The sequence below is a fragment of the Coturnix japonica genome, chromosome 12 (genome assembly GCF_001577835.2).
Source record: "Coturnix japonica isolate 7356 chromosome 12, Coturnix japonica 2.1, whole genome shotgun sequence".
Classification (NCBI taxonomy): Eukaryota; Metazoa; Chordata; class Aves; order Galliformes; family Phasianidae; genus Coturnix; species Coturnix japonica.
This window is the reverse complement of record NC_029527.1, coordinates 9,244,654-9,263,545: the sequence shown is the minus strand read 5'-3', so window position 1 is coordinate 9,263,545 and position 18,892 is coordinate 9,244,654. Positions and strand designations below refer to the sequence as shown.

General features: G+C 42.4%; 1 protein-coding gene across 1 annotated transcript in view; it reads right to left on the bottom strand.

Annotated features, from left to right (window-relative positions):
* PRKAR2A (protein kinase cAMP-dependent type II regulatory subunit alpha) overlaps positions 1–15,149 on the bottom strand; it is a 50,973-nt gene extending 35,824 nt beyond the window's left edge. The window contains exon 1 of the mRNA XM_015874912.2: positions 14,720–15,149. Within this exon, the coding sequence (XP_015730398.1) occupies positions 14,720–14,972 (253 nt within the window). The 5' untranslated portion in view covers positions 14,973–15,149. The remainder of the gene's footprint in view (positions 1–14,719) is intronic.
* Positions 15,150–18,892: the final 3,743 nt, after the last annotated feature.

The following is an 18,892-nucleotide window of genomic DNA, read 5'->3' as shown; positions in this document are numbered from 1 at the left end:
CCTCAGCTGAACACGTGCACGTGTCTCAGCCTGACCTGAAGCACAGGCTTCATTAAGCACAGGGCAGGAACACTTCAGGGCAGTTTCACTGATGGAAAAAATCCCAAGTTTCTGGCTGTAGGACTCTTTATTTATAGCTTCAATTTCTAGAAGCAGTAAGTTTTCTAGCCTAAATCAAATATTTATTAAATAAGTGTTTATCAACTTTATACCAGTATCACTTAACCTGACCCACATTCTCCTTTTCCCACACTAAGGAAAACATAAGTAGTGATTGTTTGTGCACATAAAGGACATCATGTATGTACACACACAAGGACGAAATGATGCTGTGAAGTCACTCAGTAACCTACAATGCACAGGATCCCACCCTTTGTTGGTGCACTGAAAAATGACTGGCAAAGAACAGCGGCAAGCTTCTTACAAGCTGCATTGCCCCGGTAATAGTGTGAGACATTTGTCTGCACTATTCACAAACTGTGAGGTTACAGAAAGCACTACAGCTTGAGAAGTACAGAGAAATGACAACAGCCATCCCCTGCTACTGCTGTCCTCTTCCTCCATGTACTAAGAACATTATATTCCTACAGAAAGGATAAATAAAACTCCAAGACCTGCTCAGGGTCACAGGAAAAAAATTCAGGGACAAAGGAAGAACTGGCATTCCAGGCATGCGGAGTATGAGAGGTTACCGTGCTGTATGAGACACCTTAAATGAAAACACTGCTCCCATTCCAGAAGGATTATGATTTTCACCAGGATCTGTGAATGCTTCCCTAATTACAACTGGGAGAAAAAATGCACATTGATTGCTTCTGATAGTGGTTATTATTTGTAGAGGCAGACTAAGTAAAGTTCTTGTGTGCACAGAAAATTAATCTCCTTTATCATAGATCTTCTAGGCAACAGCCTAACCAACTCAACTACTCACTGAGCGTTCCCTCATGAAAGACAGAGCAAGATTAGGAGCATGAATTCAGTAGAAGAGCTCCCTAAGTTCTAACAGCACAGACACGTAACACGAGCATCAGCAAAACATCAGACACGTCCCGATACTGTCACATCAAATAATGGGGCAAAATCAGCCTGTGTGAACAAAGAGAAAAACTGAACATAAACTGCTCTTATTTAACAAACCACTGAAGATCATCCAAACAACAGGCAAGCTGCCACCAGAAACTATTAAAGCTTAAATAGCAGAAGGAGAGCGAAGCATAAATCTGAGGTGTGACTCTGTATGGAATGCTGTATCACGTTACGATAAGGAAGTGCGAGGCTACAGCTGTCAGACTATTCCTACACACCAAGATGTTAATGGACTTACATGAATAAGAACCATTGCTGCTGTGAGAAAGATTAAAGATTCAAGCGTGCACATTTAAGGCTACCTAGTAATTAAATCAGTGTGCTATAAAAGAATCAAGGCTTCCACCATCGGATACACAATCAGACTGTAATAAATGCCAATCTAAACAAGTTTTTCAACAACTAAGTAGTACAAGGCAGCTCTCTGTAATTAGTACTAATTAAAAACCAAAGTATCCACACACACACACTTCGCCTTTCTGCTTTTATATGTATTAAGTAGGAAAACAATCACAAAATTACACTGATATTAAACAGTTTGATAAAACATTGGCATCAATTCTTTTTCAGACCTAGTGTTTAAATATAGAACTCAGCAAGAGATAGAACATAAAACCAAAGCAGCACCATGCTGTGATCTTCAATTTAATTGATTTTTTTAATTTAGAATTTAAAATTACTGACACAAAATGGAAGTATTGACTACTTCTAAAGGGAAAAGCTGAATCAACAAGCAAGGCAGCTATGTCCATTAAAAAAAAGAAGTTTCACAAAGATATTAAAGCTGCTCTGCTATTCTGGATTGGCTGCTTTATTTAAGAAACAAGACAAAAATACGATGTGCTCTGGAACGGGCAGACTTTAAATAGCTGATACATTTAGGGAAGCCATAAATCTTGACTCTGGAAAAATGAGGGGAAACCTTTGGTTATAACATCTTAAGAACCACTACTTTGTGTTTGTCTTTTTATATCAAAGACATTTGAGAGAAAAATATACCACCACTTCAGTATTTTTATTTCATGGCTGAATGCACTGTGGTACATGGTATGATTTTGGTTATGTTTACCAGCAGATATTAATTCAATACCAAGAAGGATCACACTCCTGCTGTGCAATGAACCCTGTGCTCACAATTCAGGAGTTAACACAGCCTCACTGAAGCCCGAGTACAGGAGAACAAACACCTATCAAGCAGCACTCCATGTTATCTGACATTGTGACCCACACACACACCCCCCTCCTATTTCTTGCTGACGTGTGTCAGATTTAGCCAAACATCACACTTTGTTGCTTCTGGAGTTGATCTTTATGAGCATGATATACATTACGAAAACCAAACAGGCCACAATGCTTTACAGAGAAGGGGTTAGACAAATTCCCAGTGCTAAGGTGAGATCTGAGGAGAAAGGACACATTTGAAGGTGATCAAAGATATAACAGTATACCAATACTGAAACAGAACTGTTGGGGCCTGAAATGAAAGGCTTTTTTTTTCCCCAAAAAATTATTAAGTCCCACACTGTACAGAAAATGAAGGATGCTGCAATGAAGGAGGAGACACAAGCAGAGATGTCAGCTCTCCCAAGTACTGCTGGAAGACACAGGTCCTTGGAAGGCACAGCAAGGCCAGGCACAGGAGGCAGTCAGGTTACTGCTGAGTGAAAAGGGGAAGTTTAATCGTGCAGCTAAAGCCCAAGTAAAGAGAAAAGCATTACAGAATATGAAAATAAAAGGAGCCATACTAGTAGTATTAAGAAATAACTAAGGCACAATGCTGCTAGGCTTATAAAGGAAGCATTATATCTGCACTGAAGTAGCATAGCTAAAGAAGAAAATGCTATCGCTGCTCTGAGCTTTAGTGTTCATGCAGCCTCAGGTAAAAGCTCTTCTAAAATTACAGTTGAGGAGAGCAGGAGACAGCGCTGTCACAACTACTTTAGTACCACCAGCGAGTTGAGGCACAGAACTCCCAGCCCTCAGCCCCAGTGCTGCCTTTTCTCTCCCCGCTCTGCACAGCCACCACTCCCTCCTGGTGCTCCCGCGTTCTGCCTGGGAGGATGAAATGACACCAGGAGGAAGAAAGCTGTATCTCCCACTCACACAGAACCCTTCTGCTCCATTTCAAAACCCACACCTTAGGCTGCTGTTTCCCAAACTTATAACACATTACAATGCTGACGATGTTTTTGGCACTCGTTTGCTCCAGATTATACATTATCCCTCCCATTCATGATTAATCTTTCCTAGTAACAGGTGACATCTTCAAATCCCAATTAAATGCACCCCCAAACTTCTACACAGTCTCTGTCAACAAAACCTCCCAAAATAACATTCTACATTGCAACTATTATTCATTGCCCTTATCTGTCTTTCAGACATTGGAGTATTTTAAGACAGAGCAAACGTACCTAGAAAAGTATTAGGAATTGATGCAAGATTTAGCATTTAAGACAACTTCAGTTAGACATAATGCTGGGTTTTTATCTGGGTCTATAAAGGACTCGTTTCCTCTTATAGGCAAAGAAAGATGATGATGACGATGATGCACAGATATCTTGATATCTTTGTGACTTACCAGTGGAGGGGGGAGAGCGTTTGATTGCCTCTGTTTTCACTAGAAAGCCAGCCTTAATTTTACATTCACTGTGTTGTATTTTAAAAGATTCCATCTGCTCTGTCTGTAGCACGCATTAATATTCAGAAGACATCTGCAATGTGCAGACCAAGTTTTTAATTGGAATCATGTCACAGCTACCATCACACAACACAGAATGTAAATGTTGGATATCTGCACTTGGCAGCCTGATAAGGCTGAGTCCTACTGAGACTGACAGTCTTTAAATAACGTGATATTGGGGCATAAAAAGGTATCTTGGAAAATCAGATATTTACTACTGTGATACAGTTTTACAATGCCATCCAGACTCAGCAGAGTTTACCTGCACCTCAAACTACCCGTGAGCAAAATGTCTTCTATAGTCAGTCAAGTTTCAGAGCCAACAAACTCATACAAGTTCTTCAAAGCATTTGATCCAAGCAGTAATTAAGAAAATCTCATTTGCACATATAGGACAAAGAGAACTGAACTTCCGTGCAACTTCACTTGCGTAGCCAAGCTAAAAGCACTTACATAACCTAGAACGCCAGCACTGCTAAGCATGCAGGAGCACCTAAAGAAAAATGCAATTAGCAACTATGCTCAGTGATTTAAGACACTTTCTTATAACGTCAGACAAATTATTCTGGACTGAACAATATAATTACCTTTACAATAGGAAGTTAATAGCAACTTCACCTGCTTCAAATCCTTGCCAAGTCACGCTACTATAAAATCACATTTCCACTATCATCCACACGTTTTCAGCTCAGACTCTTCTGTTAAAGTCTCTAACAAACAGAGCAGCAACCAGCTATCTATAGAGAAAGATGTATACATACAGCAAACACACCTGTCCAATATCAGCAACCAGCTGATCTGCTGGCACACCAATCTTACCAGTAGGTAAATGGGAAATAGGAATGCTAAGAATAGCAACATTTGCTTTTTATGCAATACACATTTTAATGGGAATTTCTCTTACACTGTCTTTGCCATACATTTGTCAAAAAATGTTTATTAAGATACCGCGATAATTTCAAGATCATCACTTGTTAAGATATAGATATGTCACCATAAAAACAATTACACAAACACAGGCAACACAAGAACAGGAAATCATTGTGATCCCACTGCTCCAACTCTAATGCCCTTCTCTGGCAGCCTAATTGGCTTAACGGATACTGCTTAACTACTGCACAGCTTCCAACACAAATACATGACCTACACCAGCAGAAGGGCACTTGTTTGTGCTCAGGGAATACTTACACAGCCAGCCTCGAGCCCACACTCACACTCCGCCATACCTTGTACATCCATCACCTCTGCAGAACACATGGTAGAAGTGCAACAATTGCAATCAGATAACAGAGCCATCCCTGAGTGCAGTCCCCAACCTGAGCACACATCCAGCCAACACACAACCAATGACTGCAGCAGGGCTTCAAAACTGTTTCAGTGGAAAGGAAAAAACAAACATTAGACTTAGCGTTTCTTCAGTGGTCTGCTCACATCTGCACTTGAACAGAAAAGAATTAATGTTGGCAATCACAGATGAGAGGCAGCATAGAAAGCTTTCCTTTTGCCTCTTCACTATTTACTGTCTCAGAAAAAACAGGCTGGAGTCACTGTCAGTCAGGTACTGGATGCCATGTGACAGACAGAAAGAAGCAATGGCAAGAAAAAACAAAACCAACACAATTTTACAGAAGCAACTTGAAGAAAGATGTGGTAGAGAGAAGATGTGAATCTAAGCAGAAACAACCAGCAAGAGGGACAGGGCAGAGTTTTGTATGCCTAGCATGGTTATTACACAGCTGTACTTGTCAGGTCAATCAGAGCTCAGGATCAGGTAATTATAGCTCCATAGGTAGTAGGATTTAAGAACAGCATCCTACAGCTAAAAAAAGAAGGCACATAAAAGTCCACGGATCTTTGGTAGGGTCACTTCTAATTTCATTACCAATTCCTATTGCCATTACTGATTTGAGTGGTAAATATAGCATGTTTTTACATAAGACAAAGCTGGAATTAATTGTACAGTCATCTGATCTGAATAAGAGAGCAAGAGGTCTTTCAATTAGTAACACCAGCATCAAGCATGACTTCAGGCTGATTCAGAGCTTAATCTCACCCATCCATGTTTAAATCAGGGCACAAGACGACTTGTATACACTAGGCACAAAAATGCTAACTTAATGGTAACCTGGACTGCATTAAGCAAAGTACTGTCAGCAGGTTGAAGGATGCAATGGCTCCTCTGTGCCCAGCCCTGGTAAGGCCACACCTGGAGGAGTACCAGCACCCCACAGCACAAGAGACAAGGACACAACAGACTGGAGACAGCCCGACAGAAGGCCACACAAATGGTGGGAGACAGGAGCAACTCTGCTACCAGCAATGCTGAGAGGCAGCATAATAGATAAAACCTTCTTTAAAGAAGTTAATGATCATCCACATTCTGAACTAAGTTCATTACCTGCCCTCTTAGCCAGTGTCAGAAAATCTACTGATGATCTGTGACAGCCTGTGGATTCCTCCCCAAGTCACTGTTCTCAAGGATTTAGGACTCCATCCTGCAAACATAAAGAGCACTGAAAAACACTCTAGCTGACAGTGCTCTAATTGTGACATGCAAAATTATAAGCAAAAGTAACTTCTGTAACATGCCTCAGAATAATGTATTTCGTCCCCTTTTTTATTTCAGATTTATGCTTCTAATGATATCACATGAAAAGTGAACAAAGCTTACTTAAAAGGCAGCACAGTTGGAAAAAGAATAACCTCCACATAAGGAACTACTTTGATGGACAGTCTCAGATTATAACCAATATTAAAAAATAAAAGCCAACAACAAAACACACTTCCAGTAAGTGCACCCTGCGTGTGTTCACAGGAAGATGACTCTGAACAGAAGAGGAAGACTGGAGATGGCTTTGTACTGTTGCCTAAAAAAGTAATGTATATTTTAAAAAGAAAAAAAAAATAGTAAAAATCACTGTGTTCTGCCCAGCCCAGGAAAAATCCTCTTTTATGCTCCAGAATATTTCTAGTGTCTGCAAAAGGGCACAGTTTAGCACCTACTGCATCTCTAGTTTGCCAATAACAATAAACAGGTCTCTGACCAAAGTGTGCCACAGCAGATGAACTCGTTTTTAGTGGCAGAACCTCTGGCATGAAGCTCCCCACAAACCCTGCATGTTGCAGATCTCTGAGCTATGAACGCTTAATAACTTCTCCATCTGAAAGCTATGGAAAGCTATTTGACACAGCGCTTAATAATCAAACAATTCAAAATGGCTTCACAAGGTTATGAGATGCTCACACACAGTACAAGAAAAGTTGAAGTCCATACAAACATTTGTTTATCATAGTTACACAAACTCATAGTGTATAGTGATTGAAATCACCATAAAATTACAGCTGGTGATGTTTAATTTCTACATGTTTGAGAGATGGAAGTAATATTATCACTCTTAGTTTTATTAAGCAGCAGTATTTAAGACAAGAATACTTGGGGAATCTGCCCCCACCCTTCCCCAAAGAACAGTGAATGTTAATCTATGTTAATGAGCCATACTCCATAATTTATTGCTGCAAAGTCTTTCAGTTCTACAAGTACTTACGAATTTTAATCAGACAGACTGACAACATTCGATGATAAAGTGTTTCAGTACCATTCCATTCAAAAGGAAAAAGAAAAAGCAACTCAATCAGCTTTGGCTTCTCATTCCTGAGCTTTCCTTGGACCCTTCATACAGAGATACCCTGCACACCCACTGAGACTGACCAGATCCTTACACTACAGCATGTCCTTGCAGGTGCAATTCTTCCTCAATGAGGATGACGAAGTGTTGCCACAGTAATGGTAGTGTTTACCTAATCCCCTAAAGGGAGAAAAGCAAAAAACAAACAATAAAAAAGCCACAATCATTAAATGTTTGTTTTCCTTTTAAGATCTCTTCTTTGGACCATAGTTTTCTCAAAAGGAAGCAGAAAACAATATGCTACCCCGAGGGAGGAAGAGTCAAAATGGAAATGAAGGGCCATGGTGACATCCTGCTTTATAACACTGTTAATATCTAATCACCACAAACAAGGAACCCAGCACTACAATTTACTCAAAAATCCATAGGAAAAGGCTACAGAGAAGTTTTACAATCATGACCCAAAAAAACAGACTGTGCACCTCTCCACACAAACTCCATTAATGTTTTTAGAATGTTCTGCAATACAAACAGCACCTTAATGTTTGCAGTCCTTCACTGCATACCACTCGGATTCACAGTACAGAAAGTAACCAATGGAACAACATCATTTGACCAAAACACCCTTTTCACCTCCAACTTGAAATTCCAACCCTTCCTTACAAAGCAGTTTAGAATTTCCAAGACAAACTGCTCAGCTGTGCTGGAACAGCCCCTGCTCGTGCAGCACCTTGGATCGCTCTGCAGCAGCGCCCAGAACAGAGCTGGGCTCCAGGCTCTGCACCATGACCTCAGCTCTACGCCTGCTGTCGTGCCCCATGGAAGCTGAGTTCCTGCAGGCTCTGCACCACGCCACAGAAGGAAAGCTGTTCTTCAAGCCACCCTCGGGAAGTTCACAGGAAATAAAAGCAGAGGTAGCTTGAATTTTTTTTTAGCAAATTAAAAATAAAGATTTGTGTATGTTTATCTTCAAAGCAGCGCTACAGACTGGATACCTGCAGCCCCTCCTACATGTCATCAAAGCAAGCTGTCTCTAGAGCTGCCTTCCCTCCCAGAGGGAATTTGTAAGTTGACATTCAGAACTCAACTCCCACTGGTCACTGTCTGCAAGCTCCACACAGAAAGAAATGCTCAGTATGGAAAAGACTTGGAGTAAAACTGCTACTAATAGAATGCTGGACTTCATTATATGATAGCTGATGTATATTTATCAAATACAAACCAAATCCCAGAAGAACTGCAAGACAGGCTTTTCTCTACATCTCCTCCAAGTATTCTGTCTGCTGAAGCACACAGAGAACATGATCACCAAAATTCATACAACCTCACAAACAAAATATAGATGAGCCCAAAGCAGCTGACTGGTTGTGCAATAGATTTCTGGGGGTTCTTTCTGAAGTCTTTTTCAGATCTTTAAAAAGAAAAGTATTAGAAACATCTCACAAGCATAAGAATCAATACTTTGGTGCAAGTCTTTTATCCACTGGACTTTCATCCACACTCAGATTTCTCAACTTCTCCATTACTTTTCTAGCCACATTGGTTATGATTTACTGTTTCATACCACAGCAATGCATAAATATACCAGAAGTCTACCCAGCACCTGAGTGCACCACATGCAGAAAGCAGATGCATTTATCAGGACCTGATGGCAGTTCAGTAAAGAAATGAAACCTAAACCCATGCAGCTCAAAGAACATTGTGAAGTACCAAAAGCAGCATGCAATCATTGTGTGCTGTGGGGCAGTGATACAGAGCCAGCCATGGGTCGCAAGGATGCAAGTGCAGTAGTGTATGCAAGGCAAGCTACAAGAAGAACCCAAAGAAACCTTAGAGCTACTATAAGGAACTAAATGAGGATCAAATAAGGTTGCTAGGGTTCTATTTACTATTGCCTCCTCCTTTTTTCATTAAAAAAAATTACAACCATTCATGAATTTGAGCACATTACTAAAGCCAGTGACAAACATTCACAGATCATCCTGGCTACGATTCCAGTCTTCATCTGAATAATGAGTAACTGCTCTTTGTTCAACATTAATGTCTTTTAATGACTGGTTTGTGAATAATTTGAAGTGAGATTATTCTCTGTTGCCTTCTCCTCTTCCCCACAACCCCCCATTGTACTATTAGATGTAAAAGGGTACAACTACATTTCTGTGTTAGTAGGAGGGGAAGATTGGACTCTGCAACACTGACAATTGTCTCACACTAATGTGGCTGTTTTAAATGAGAAAACAAGAGCACGGTTAAGAAGTTACTATAAGGAATGATATCTAGTACTGTGATACATTCCATTCCCAAGCCTAATTTTAGAACCAATTAGAAGAATCGTGATTTACAAGTTTCATACAATTACCTGTATAGTAAATTTCCTAACCAAGGAAACAGAAGCTTCTGAGAATCCAGCAATTATTTAGAACGACCAGTCAGCCACTTGCTTCATATTCACTCACGCTTTTTTCAGAGACAAGCAAAGTAATGCAGCTCCTATTTGTCCAAAGTAACAGCAGGATACTACAAGAGCAGAAACTGAGTCTAGAATTCAATTGCTCTACACAGCTCTAAGAAGTATCAGGAGTCCTTTCAGGAAATACCAAGGGGAAAAAAAGCATTGCTTACCCTCATTCCTCACATTTTAGAATATAAAGAGCACTCAAGGAAAGAAGTATCAGTACATTGAGGCACTGAGAGTAAGCTAGAATAAGAGCATACCTTCCTCAATAGATTCTGATAACTTTCTAAGAGATGCTACAGGAATAACGGTGATGATGGCAGAGTTGTACACGTAACATCACAAATACGTGGTTCTAAAATTGCAAGGAACTTCTATTTTAAAACTCAAGTATAAGTTCCTCCTTATGACTGTAAATTAACACACATTTAGCAGTATTCTGCTATGACTGCAGTTTCATGCAGTTCATCTTTAAAGCTCTCTTTCTCAGCAAGCAACCTGAATCCATTCACTTTGTACTTCCAGCTCTCTCACCTTCTCAGGTAAGAAAAACATACTACATTTCATTGTAATTAATTTTCTATCTATACTGAAGATTATTGAGGAGACCTTTCTATGGGTCTCCTGAGATACTAATGGTGACTTCCTAAGAGCTACATCACCTAGGTAAAAAGAAGTCCTAGTCTAATCTTGTAATAGAATAAGTACAATCTAAGAACAAACACTGAAAAGCAAACCTGTAGTAAGCTAACACAGAATCAAAATGAAGAAAAAACATAAAAGATTTGCGTATTTTGGCCAAATAACTAAAGAAAAATGTAATCACTGTTCTTTAATGCTTAGTTTATCTTCAAAGTTACTCTTTGTGAACAAGACAAATAGGGGGAGTGAAGCCCCATTAGTACTAACAGTAGTTGCTCTATTTAATCCTACAGATTTAAGTCAGTTAGAACTGGCTGTGTAAAAGCAAAGCCATGGCCAAGGGCAGCAGCTGCACAATGGCAGCCTTTCACTTGGTACTTTCTGTTCAACAAGACCCAGACACTGGGCTGCCAGGACCTAACAGAAATCAGAATGCATAAATGTTTCTTTTGAAGCACTGTCAACAGGGATACATTGCTAATGCTTTGCTTTATATTTGATTTAATGTTACTGATGGAGACCAAAGGAAAAATAAAACTGTAAGATTACTTCTACACCTTCAGACTGCAAGACTTGTTTACACACACGCGTTTTTTATACACGTTACGATGAAAGAACATGTATTTATTTGTATGTTAAACTCAATGGTTTAACAGTTACATCACAGACTAAACCTTCTTCCTTCCACCTCTTTGAAGTTCTAGACTCGCTGATTTACAAACAACAACTGGATCAACAAGAGTTGGTCAAATTTCAAGGGGAGAAGGGAAGATGTAGCGCTAATAACTACCAAAGTGTCCCCTCAGCCCTCTGGACTTTTAATAGAGTAGCTATTCTATGGAAGTAATTTGCATCATCCAAAGCCATAATACTGTAAGAAGATGGTCTGCAGAGAAAGGCTCTTTTAATGTTAAGGACAAAGAACACAGAGCGAGGACAATACAGCTGTGCTTTATGTTCAGTACATTGACATCACAGAGGAAGGGGGTGGAACTACTGTGAAAAACCTCAAACCTTGTCACTGTACAGGTGACTGTATCTCACAGGAACACCTGAAATAACCCAGCCAAGATCACTGTAAGAAAGCAAACCATGCTCACGAATAAGAAGAGTAGCAAGAAATCCGAAACTGTTTAAGATTAACATTAGGCAATTCTGTTGGCAATTAAGAAGATCAACACTTCAAAGATGGATTGAACCCTCACTCAGTATCACTTACAAGATCCAATGACACAAAAGTGCCACTCCTATACTTTCTTCTGGGCCCCTTCTGCTCACATATCCCACTGATGCTTTTCAAGGTGACATTTAGCAAATTCTGTAATGTTATTTGAAAGTCCAGTGCAAGACTAATCAGCATCTTTTGACCTCCTCACTCAGCATCATGTGCACCATTTTTCTACACAACAGAGAGTACAAAAAAGTAAATGCCTTACCCTATACACATATGCACAGTAAGCACCCACACACGTATATATGCATACATAAAACACTCCAATCTCAAATATATGAGTGTTATCTTTTGCTAAGGAAGTAGCTGAAAAGCACGCTCCAATGTCATGGTGATACATGTGGAAGGAAAAAAAAAAAAGGAACTTGCAGTAAAATAACTGTAATTAATTATAACGTCTGTTGTTCAAGTTGCAGCCACAAAATATCCTGAGTTGGAGGGAACTCTAAGGCTCACAGAGTCCAATTCCTGGACTTCTCGATACTTCAGTTCTACTGATAGTTTTGCCTAAATCTCCAGGAATAAATACAGCGTTGTTTGTGGTGTTAATTTAAATAAACCAACAAAAATAAGCAGATAAAATGGGAGGTTACTGGTGCAACACCTTGCCTTAGGCAACAGGAAAGTGAGCTGCCTCACTTCCCTCAGGTTATTCACAACAGGTTTCCCAAAGCCAAGGTTAAGCAGCTTTCATTTCAGTCTTAAGAGAACCATTCAGACACTCCCGGTTACACCATGGTCAAGGGCACTTTCTGAGAATCCTTGGCAATGTTCTCGGCCTGATTTCTGAAGCTGTTACTTCACATCTTCTCCCATTTCTATCGACTTTTCAGTTGTGCAATTAGACCAAACACGAAGGCTCTTAGGAAAGCTTCATATGCATCAACACTCTGCCACAGCCCCAAAGATACTTCTGGAAGATGTTTTTTTTCCCCTCAACCATCACATGTTCCTTATGCTCCACTGTGCTTAACAGCCACATCATCCTAACACCCTCTTACTCACATATTCAAGGGCTCAAATCAGAGATGAAACTTCTAAGAGTCTCAGAGAACAAGAAATCACCTCCAGATTTATGCTTAAGTGCCCTGAGACAATGGAGGTCTCTTCTGCAGTCCAGTTGGTGTCACCGGCTCTACTGATGGAATGCCACGATGTCAGGAAGGGAACCACCGATAACCCTACAGCAACACAACACAAAGACATCTGCCATGTGCTTCACAGACTGAACCCAGAGTTTACTCTGATTTTTATTTCTTCCTTTTCTTATCATCTGAAATCAAAACATAACTTATCTGCTACATTCTCCAGCTCTAAGCATACAAATACATCAAGATACACAGATTTCACCAGGCCAGAAGCAGAAACAAGATAACCATGCTACTTGTGCAGACCTCTTTCATAGATCCAACAAACACAGCTATGTTAGTCATTCAAACAAGGTCTACATTTCCTTAGCATACTTTATAAAAAAACCAATTTCCTTGTGATGCTTAAAAATACCCATGGAAGCATTTTTATATTATGTTTGACTTATCTTTGCAACTCAGTGGTGCATAGAGAGAGTTGGCCTAGGAAAATGAGGTGAAATTAATTCAAATCTGCCCTATCTTGTCCAAGATGAAAAAATGCACAGCATTAGAGGCTGTCCAGAGGGATTATCTGAGACTCCTCCGGGTATGTGTTCTCTCTATCTACAGAGATTATCTGATGTCGAGCAGTCAATACGTACACTGATCTCTCACAGTAATGCAGAAGTATTTTCCTATCCTGTAAAATTCATGAAGGACAGAGATATCACAACCCTCAACTTGTAACATTTTCCAGTGAACAAAATCTTCTATGGCAACGTTCATAACAGAAACCTGAAGGAACACACAGCCACGGCTGACTGCCCCACACACTGTTAAACAATGGAAGAATCGTTTCCCTGACTGCGCAGGGGGACTCTCACCTGCCACCAAGTACAACACGGGACTATTCCTCCCCTGGGTCACTGAAGCTGTAAGCAAGGAACAGAGCGTTTTTTCAGATAAGAAGCAGGACAGTGACAGCCCTGCCTGCCCCCAGGGCTCTGACCAGCACAAGTGACACTGAGCCGTCTTGTTCCTTTTTTCCTCTGAGACAGAAAGAGGATGAGCAGAAACACAAAGCAAAGGAACCACTTTTCTACTAGGCAGCCTCACCGCACAAAGCTGTACTTGAACAACTGTAAAATCTGTGGTGGCACACGGCTTTTCATCTGCAAACATTTAACATAAGAGAACTTTCTGGACTGCAGCTGTCAGCATTCACCAGGAAAACTTCACACTTAATTCTCAGGAGATATTTCAAACCCTGAAATGAGACGAGCTGATGGAGAAATAGAGCTGCAGAGCTGCATTAAGAAAATCATCACCAAGAAGACAGCACAGAAACCTTTACTCACATTGTAGGTCAAGGGCATAAGACCTCCAAACGAGAAGACTGACAGATAGACAGGGGCTCTCTCATCCTTCCCTCTCCCTTTTGTCGACCTTGTCTAATAAAGAGAATATTCTGAGCTTGCAATAATCACGGGTCCCAAACTCTACATGTGCCCACAAGTGCCATTCATAAAAAATTAAAGCAAGTTCTCACGCTGGAGCTCAAATATTGTCCAAAGTGTAAATGCCGTGTGCTGCACAAGGCAGCGCGCTGTGACAGCACGGCACGGGAGGCGTTTCATTGTGCGGACCGGGGGAGCGTCTCAGAGAGCCACGGTACAAAATGAGTGGGATCCATTCTCGCTACCGAGCGGCACCGGGAGAAGTTGCCCACCCAGCAGAACGCTTCCCCGCTCCGGTTCGAGACAGAACGGCCGGGCTGGGCGCAGAGCAGCCGGCACAGCAACACATGATCTGCCCCATCACATGCTTGGCACCGCGCTCCATTCACCCCGAGGCGCCGCTCCCCCGCAGGCGCAGTGCAGCCGGACACCGCGGGGCGCTCAGGGCCGGGTCCCCTCGGCCGCTACTCACGCTCGAAGTCGGAGTCGGAATCGTCGTCGTCGCGCTCGGGCTCCTCGTCGCCGTTGGACTCGGTCTGCATGGGCTCCCCGTCGAAGCTGACCACCATCCGGCCGTCGCCGCTCGCCTCCTGCTCTCGGGCATCCCGCAGCCGGGTGAAGTAGTCGGCGGCGAAAGCCACCAGGTCGGCCGGCCGGTGCCGCAGCACCTCCACCGTGTAACCCTGCAGCAGCTCGGTGAGGCCCGGCGGGATCTCGATGCTCATGGTGCCGGCGGGACCGAGGAGGAGCCCACCGCCGCCTCCTCTCCTCCTCCTCCTCCTCCCCGCCCCGCGGGCGGCTGTACCGGTGCCGGGCTCGGGCCTCCTCCCTCCGGGCGCTGACCGACTCCCGCCGCTCCGCTCCGCTCGGAGGTGGGGGGGGGAGGACGGGCCGGGAGCTGCCGGACTGCGCACGCGCGGGAGCGGGCGACGAGCCAACCGCCGCGCACGCGCCGAGCGGGAAAGCGCGTGCGTCACCGTGAGGAGAGGACGGCAGGGAGCGGGAGCGAGGATGGCGGGGCGCCAGGATGGAGGTGCGCATGCGCGGCGGGCGCTGAGGGGGAGGCGGGAGGATCCATCCCGGTGTGGGGCTGTGAGCGGTGAGCGGACCGAGAGCGCCGTGATACCGACAGCCGGGATATACCGACAGCGAGAGGTGTTTGAGCACATGTGCTACCTCATGGAGAAACCGATCCGGTCCTGTTAGTGAGCAAAAAGGGCTGGAAAGCCAAACAGCAGCCTGGAGGTTCAAAGTGTTCTGGTGTGACGCTTGCAAATCTGACCTTTAAGTTAGTTTTAGAACGAAATGACTGTTTTTGTGTGGTAAAAGAGTAAGCACGAACTGTGGGACTGTGGAAACTCCTGCTTCTCGTCAGCCAGGACGCTGAGTGTATGGCAGTGTATGGCAGCAGGGCAGTGTATGGCAGTGTATGGCGGTGTATGGCAGTGTATGGCAGTGTATGGCAGTGTATGGCAGCAGGGCAGTGTATGGCAGTGTATGGCAGTGTATGGCAGTGTATGGCAGTGTATGGCAGTATATGGCAGTGTATGGCAGTATATGGCAGTGTATGGCAGCAGGGCAGGCGGTCAGCACTTCTTCCAGGTTAGTGACCCCATCCAGCAGTTGTATCTGGTTCTGCTGAGCTGCTGGTCTGTGATCACAGAGGTGTGTATGGCAGGAGGGGAACAGGAGGCTTTCATGGAAGCACAGGACACATTGAGTTGGCAGGGACCTGATGCTAACCCCACACTGTGGGCTGGTTACCACACCTTGGCTGGAAGGGCATCGAGGTCCTCTGGTTTCCCAGCAGAACTGAGGCACTCATACAACCAGTGAGCTCAAGTCTTTGTGCCCTTTGGTTAAACACACAACATCATCACCTACTGAACACAGAGCGCCTGAGAGCACTAAAGATGTAGGCTTGTGGAAAGGTGAAACACGTCATTAATCCCTTACATCCATGAGCTTTGGAGATGCCTATTCCTGTGTTGCTGCTAAATGTGTTTTAGTCCAGTTTTCTCTTGTGCTGTACAAAACCTGCCATGTGGTGCTGCTGTTTGCTAATGTGCCTACAGGAAGGCGACTGGGTGCGTGGCGTGGAGCCCTTATGGTCTGATGTTATTGGAAAGCTGGTCTTGGAAGAAAAGAGGCCTGTGCAAACATGAGGGGGATGACAGGGATGCAGGCTCAGTGACGCCACTGCATGTTGTCAATGTAAATATTTTTATTTTATTCTTCCTTTGTTTCAACAATAAAAGGGCAGGAATTGGCTTGGACACAAAATACGGATTTCACTTGGAAGCCCCAGATTTTCTGAGGCTTTTTATTGTGATTTGGTTTTGTTTGCTTATGGGCAAAAAGATTCCCCTGCTTATCCACATGGTTCTACCACAAGCCCATGCAAGGATTTTCTCTCCATCACTGTTGCACAAAGAGCACAACTGAGGATCCAAGACCACCACAACTCAGTGCTTCTGCCTTGTGAGGGAGGTCAATTGCAGATCTTGTGGCTCTTATTACAGCACCCAGCCTCTGTTAAAAGGTTTTCTTTGTAATATGTCGCCTGTGCTTTTATGCCAGAAAGATCACCTCACGTATCCATATAAAATGAATGAATTAAAACCAAGCACAGGAGGTGGATTTGTCACACTGGTTTATCAGGAGGTTTTGTATGAAGCTGCTTCTCCTAATACCTATTGTGGTTGCCACAGCAGTTATGTCCCTTTGCAAGAAATACAATTTGCCATTTGTCACTGTTACCATATTCTATCTCTGACAGGTGCAAACAATACAGCAGCACATTGCAACCGCTCAGTGCATCGGAAGCTTAAAAACACTGTAAAAATGAATGAATGCTGTAAGAAATACAAAGCATTGGCGAGTAAGGAAGAAAGAACATGTAATTTGAAGGGAATATGATTATTTTTCTTTCCCACTCTCACACAAAGGCCAGTCACGTGGCAGTTCCCTGCTTTTGGCATTAGTCAGCTGCTGTGTGAGCTCCTAGCATTTGTTGATCATTCTCTCTCATTTGTGCCTGTGTGTGTAAATCTGGTTATTTACATGAAAAAATGTGCTGCCAGTAAATATTGTTATGTCCCTGAAGAGCTACATTGTGTTAGCCTGCTGATATTTATATGTCCACATACAACTAATCAGCTTCAGCGGAATGGAAACAGTAGATGTCTGTTAGGCTCCTTCTGAAGGTCGGTGGACAAAATATAAAGCATCAAGGTCACCTGAAGCAGTTTCAAGCTGGTTGAGGCCACAGTTTATCCTATTTCTTTATATGTGTTCTTTTTTCTTCTGGTGAGGATCTGAACTGATGGCACTTAAAGGCAAGAGATTTGTTTGTGAACAAGTTAATTGTAATGCTGCCTGCTGTGCATGCATATAGCTCATATTAAGCTTTCTTTCATTCTAAATTGGCATTCCTTGTTTTAATCATTACTGTAATAAGCATCTGCATAAAATGAATGTTAGAAAATAAATTAGGAAACGCACTCGCAATCATAGTATGACCCTCTTTATAATAACATCTTCAATTTGTATAGTATGACCAGTGCAATTCCCTTCCACTGGCTTTGTAGTTTATTCAGCTCTTAGCATGGAATGAGAAAGAATTCTGTAATTGATGAAGCTGATCTCCAGTGTTCCTACCAAAAATACATGTGTATATTTAGAATCATATTTAGTACTGCTACTTTGTTAGTATCTGAGAAGCAGCCAACTTGGGATATTTTGATTCTGTGATTCTATTCCTATATTTATACTGCATCAATGCTGCTACATTTCAAGATCTCTTTCTTTCAGTTTTCCTGGTCTTACATGGCTTTGATACGTGCAGTGGTGGAGCTTCAGTGCTTGTCATACCAACAGGAGCAGCAAAGTTGAGAGTGTAAAAGCAGAGTAATCTCTGAAATTCTGCACTAAGGAAATGATCAAATGAACCCTCCAGACTGGCTCTAGAAAAGTAAAATAAATCCCTTTATGGCAAGTAATAATTTACTTCTCTCAAACCTTTCAACACTAAGCAGAACTCAGACACTACATAAACATCTGTACATCTTGGATTAATTATACATGCCTTCAAATTCCCCTACTAGAAATTCAGCACAAGGATAATGCAAGAACACACTAAATGTTCTGATGGTTGGCATTAGAAAATGTAATTTCTTGTTCAAGGGAAGCTGGATTTATTAGCATGAATGTAGCTTTTGCATGTTGTAGGTGACACACTAGGAAGTTCTATCAGACTGGGTATGTTCCAAAGCAGTCCTCAGCAAAAGCCAGGTTTAGGGCCTTATAGAGAATGAAGTCTTGTCCTTGGTCTGCTGAATTGTGGAGTTCATTGTCAAGGGAGGCTTTTGACAGAAAAAGTGATGAGGAATAGGGTCAGCTCTGGCTTTAAATTCAGTGGTCGGTTTGATTTCCAATTATTTGTTACTTTTAGGTGGTAGGAAGGATCATCTGTAGTTACCCATCATGGTCTCTTTCCAGTCATCTCTGACTGACCGTTATTGGGATGGGTTATGAGGTCTGCAGTACCTTTGGATTGACCCGCTTCAAGCTCTATGAATCACTCTAGTCAGAGCTCAGACCATCTTAATACCATACGTGTCATTTTTGTGCTTTGTCCCATACC